The 4135-nt window shown below is 40.1% G+C and overlaps 1 protein-coding gene across 3 annotated transcripts in view; it reads right to left on the bottom strand.

The window, feature by feature from the left end:
• Positions 1 to 4135, bottom strand: part of Kiaa0319l (KIAA0319 like) — a 127869-nt gene that overhangs the window by 79870 nt on the left and 43864 nt on the right. For all 3 annotated transcript variants that reach the window (XM_023701014.1, XM_004641007.2, XM_023701015.1), the window contains exon 3: positions 1447 to 1970. In XM_023701014.1, the coding sequence (XP_023556782.1) occupies positions 1447 to 1970 (524 nt within the window). The remainder of the gene's footprint in view (positions 1 to 1446; positions 1971 to 4135) is intronic.

Here is a 4135-nt window from a genome sequence, read left to right on the forward strand (position 1 = left end):
GCATGTGGTGCTGGAGGATTGAACCGCGGTCCCTGTGCTTTGCTAAGCTTGTTCTAAGTAGGTGCTTTAGACCACTGAGCCATCTCACCAGCCCTCTAATGTTAATTTTATATATCCTTCAAGAGATCTTGGGGCCAGAGAGATAGCTCAGTAGAATAAGCACTTGCCTGGCAAGTGCAAGGGCCTGAGTTCAATCCCCAGTACCACAAAAAATAAATAAATAAATAAATAAATAAAGAGATGTTGGCCTTCTCTGTCAAGTCTACATGCACATACTCAGTACCTGCCTATTCAAGTGACTAACTTGCTTTCTGTGTTGCTATATTGCATATATAAATGACAATAATTATTGTTAGTACAATAGACACACTATTGTAAATACCTAGCTTTAGTCCCCACTAGGTTGTAAACTCCCTAAAGGCATGGACTGAATCTTCTTCATCTTTGAACTTCTAGTGCTTAGAAAAGCACCTGATATTGATAGTAGGTTTCCATGAATGTTGGTGGGCATATTAAACCTAAAACTAACAATCTCTAATTCTGCCCTGAATTTTTTTTTCTTAGTATTAAAACAAGATTCTAATTCTAGCTGTATTATTTATTAGCTGCATGATCATAGGCAAGTTGTTTAACATTTTTGAGCCTCAGTTTCCTCATTAGTAAACAGGGCTAATAATACCCACTTGGAAATATTGCTATGAAAATTAAACAAAATAACATAGTACAACAATTAGCACACACAGCACCTGGCGTGTAGTAGCCTTCCCACCTTGGCTTTAACTTGATAGAGACAACTAGGAAAAAACAAATACAAAAATAAATCACTGTAATCAAGGGAGACTAAATATAGAATGAGTCATTCCTTTTAATCATTTGCCCAGAAAGATCAACAAATAAGAATCATAAGAAGAATAAACTGCATTGGTGGTATGTCTTCTAGCACATGCAACTCAGTGAGAATTCACCCCAGAGCCCTCTTAGCCAACGACCACATCCAGCTTCCCATCCCGGGTGAGATCTTAGTCTGCAATACCAGGCACAGTTAATTCCAACTGGAATAGAAACCACCTCCTAAGGACTATGTTTACAGGCAAGAGATGGAGGAAGAAAACTTCACTGCAGCCACATCAATTAACTGTTTTGCAACCTGGCAGAAACACCTCAGAACTGTTGGTGGAGACTAACACCCACACAACTGCACTTACCTGTAGCCAAGAACCAGCTTAGACTAGATAATGAGCAGCTTCTGCTTTTACCAAAACAATGGTCAGGCAGCACAAAGTTAACATTTCTAAGGTCAACTCATCCTTCTACATGTGGGCAGCACCACCAAAGAGGTAACTTTATGCATATGTGAGCACTACCACAGCATCAGTCTCATTCTTCATATGTCAAGATAAAAGAACAGATTTAAGTTTCTCTGTTTCCTATTCATAACATGCTTACCTCTGCAGAGCCACTGGTATTCAGAACACCTACTTCCTTGGATTCATTCACTTTAGCCTGTTGTGTCATTACGAATGGAACAACTTCACTGAGACTCTCTCTCTTCTGAAGCTTCCTGATTAAGCGCTGCTGGTCATTGGAAGGAACAGTTCTCAGTGGAGCTCTGGGTGGGCTCTGCCTTCTCCAAGACGCCCTGCTCCAACCTAGTCCCAGAAAATGTGGTACATCATCTTCGGGCAGAAAGCCCAAATCATATGCCGTTTGGGATTTTTTTACAAATACAAGCATGGAACTGGAAGAGTCTGTCCTAAAAGGCCGGCAGCTCTGGGGGTTGCTGCAGTTGGCCTGAATACACATCCCTTCTAGCCACCAAAGGGCATGGCAGGCAGAGTCCAGGCAGCAGGCAGCCCAACATGACTGGAGAGAAGGGGTTCCTTTAAGAAGCCAGAGGTGATTTTCTCCCCCAGATCTCAGGCCAACTCCAAATTGTGTCTTTCCCTGCTGGCACCTACTCTCGTTGGCATCTAAAAACAAAGAATGAAAACATTTTTTAAAAAAAGAACAACAGAGACTACTGCTCTATGAAGGGTCCTGAACGCCAACATTTCAAGCTATTTTGAAGACAAATTTCTAAGAGGATGAGAAAACTGTCTAGTAAGAGAAACAGAGGGAGTAAAAGGCAGTGTTTTTTGGCTCAGGATATTTTAGCTTGTAGGAAAATTACTCCATGTTCACTGATGGCTGTCCTTCTCAATGAGTCTGACACGTAGCCCCGTTTACAGTTTATGAAACAGAAAAAAAAATACATCCATACTGTAACTAACTGTTGGCCAGTCAGGTGGTTTCACACAACACAGTATCAGTCAAAGTAGTAGTGGAGATTACTAAAAATGTAAATCATAAGAGGAATTCTACTAGAAGGAACTTCTGAATGACAAGCCATGTCATGATTTAAAAAAGAGAGAGAGAAAGGAAGTATAATAGTGACTTACTATGGGTAACCAAGATTACATGGTCCATAATTCTAGCTGTCATATATGGATAAACTTTGGGCTCTTGAACTGTTTCTGCTTTGGCACTGATTCTGGTGATATAATGCATCACCTTTGTTTCCTTAGATGAAGTAACAACAAAATGTGTTTCAGTGAAAGTGTTTAAGTTTATTTTATTCATTTTTATGTATTCAGAACAGGGTTTCACTACATAGCTTGGACTCCAAGAGATCCTCCTGTTTTCAGCCTCCCCAGTGCTGGGATTTAGGTGTAGGCCACCATGTCTAGTCTGTTTTTTTATTTTATTTCATGTATTTTTATGCAGTTAGGTTCATTTTCTTTTTGTTGTTGTTGTTTTGTTTTTGGTAGTACTGGGGATTTAACTCAGGACCTTGTGCTTGCCAGGCAAGCACTTGTTCTACTGAGATATCTCCCTGGCCCCAGTTAGGTTCATTTTTAAGGGATGAGTTATACAGATGTCTTGTAATCATTGGGATAAGGGTCATAGAGCAAGAATCAAAGTAAGGCAACAGAGGCACCCCCAGCATAAAATTTAAAAAGGTAGTCACTTTCAGAGTCATTAATTCAGGGTGGTGTTACATATTTTTTACTGGAAGTACTTCTCTAAATTTCATGTTTTAGGGCTGGGAGATAGCTCAGCAGAATAAGCACTTGCCTGACAAGCACAAAGGCCTGAGTTCAATCCCCAGTTCCACCAAAAAACAAAACAGAACAAAAATAAATAAATAAATTTCATGTTTTGGGTACTTTTCTTTCCTTACTCCAGTCCCAGTCTTGAAATTATAACTATATATATATATATATATATATATATATATATATATATATATACTACATGGAGAAAGTGCAATAGAATCAAAGCATTGAAGAAGTGGATACTTACGTTTATATGTACACATAACTAAAAAGGCTCTCCCACAAACAGACTAACTGTGGACACTATCAACTGTAGATAAAGGAAGATAAAGGCAGTCTTCTAGACTTCTGAGTTAGTAGCACCATATACAGGAGCCACCCTGAAGTCTACAATCTACTGGAAAGACAGAAAATGTCATGTGCTGACAGAGGTAGAGATTGGAATGATGTAACTACAAGCCCAGGAATGCCAAAAATTAACAGCTACTACCAGAGCTAAGGAGAAGAAGGAAAGTTTAACTAGAATCTCAGAAGGAGTATACCTTAAATTTAGATTTCTAGCTTCCAGAACTATTGACTAATACCAAATTGTCTGCTTTTGCCTGGGGGAACAGTTCAGGAAACAGATGGCCTCAAAACTACCAAAAGCCAGATCTAGGAACCACTGACGCTTGGGCATATGCTGTGGCCTTCACCCAAATTGATGGGAGACACCTGATTCCATTCCGTTAACCCTGTAGAGGGACACAAGGCCACAAAACTACTGGAACCTGGTACCCACATGTTTCTCTCTTTCAAACCAAAACTATTCATTCAACTGGAACTATTCACCACAAAAACTATTCACCACAAAACTATTCACCTCAGGGGCTGGAGAGATGGCTCAGTGGTCTAAAGCACCTACTTGAAACAAGCTTGGTAAAGCACAGGGACCACGGTTCGATCCCCAGCACCACATGCCAGCCAGCCCCGCCCCCTGGTGGGCTGAGCTGGCCACACACACACACAATGAATAAATGTAATAAATAAAAATAAATAAA

Source organism: Octodon degus, unplaced genomic scaffold, assembly GCF_000260255.1.
Source record: "Octodon degus isolate 3935 unplaced genomic scaffold, OctDeg1.0 scaffold00130, whole genome shotgun sequence".
NCBI classification, from domain to species: Eukaryota; Metazoa; Chordata; class Mammalia; order Rodentia; family Octodontidae; genus Octodon; species Octodon degus.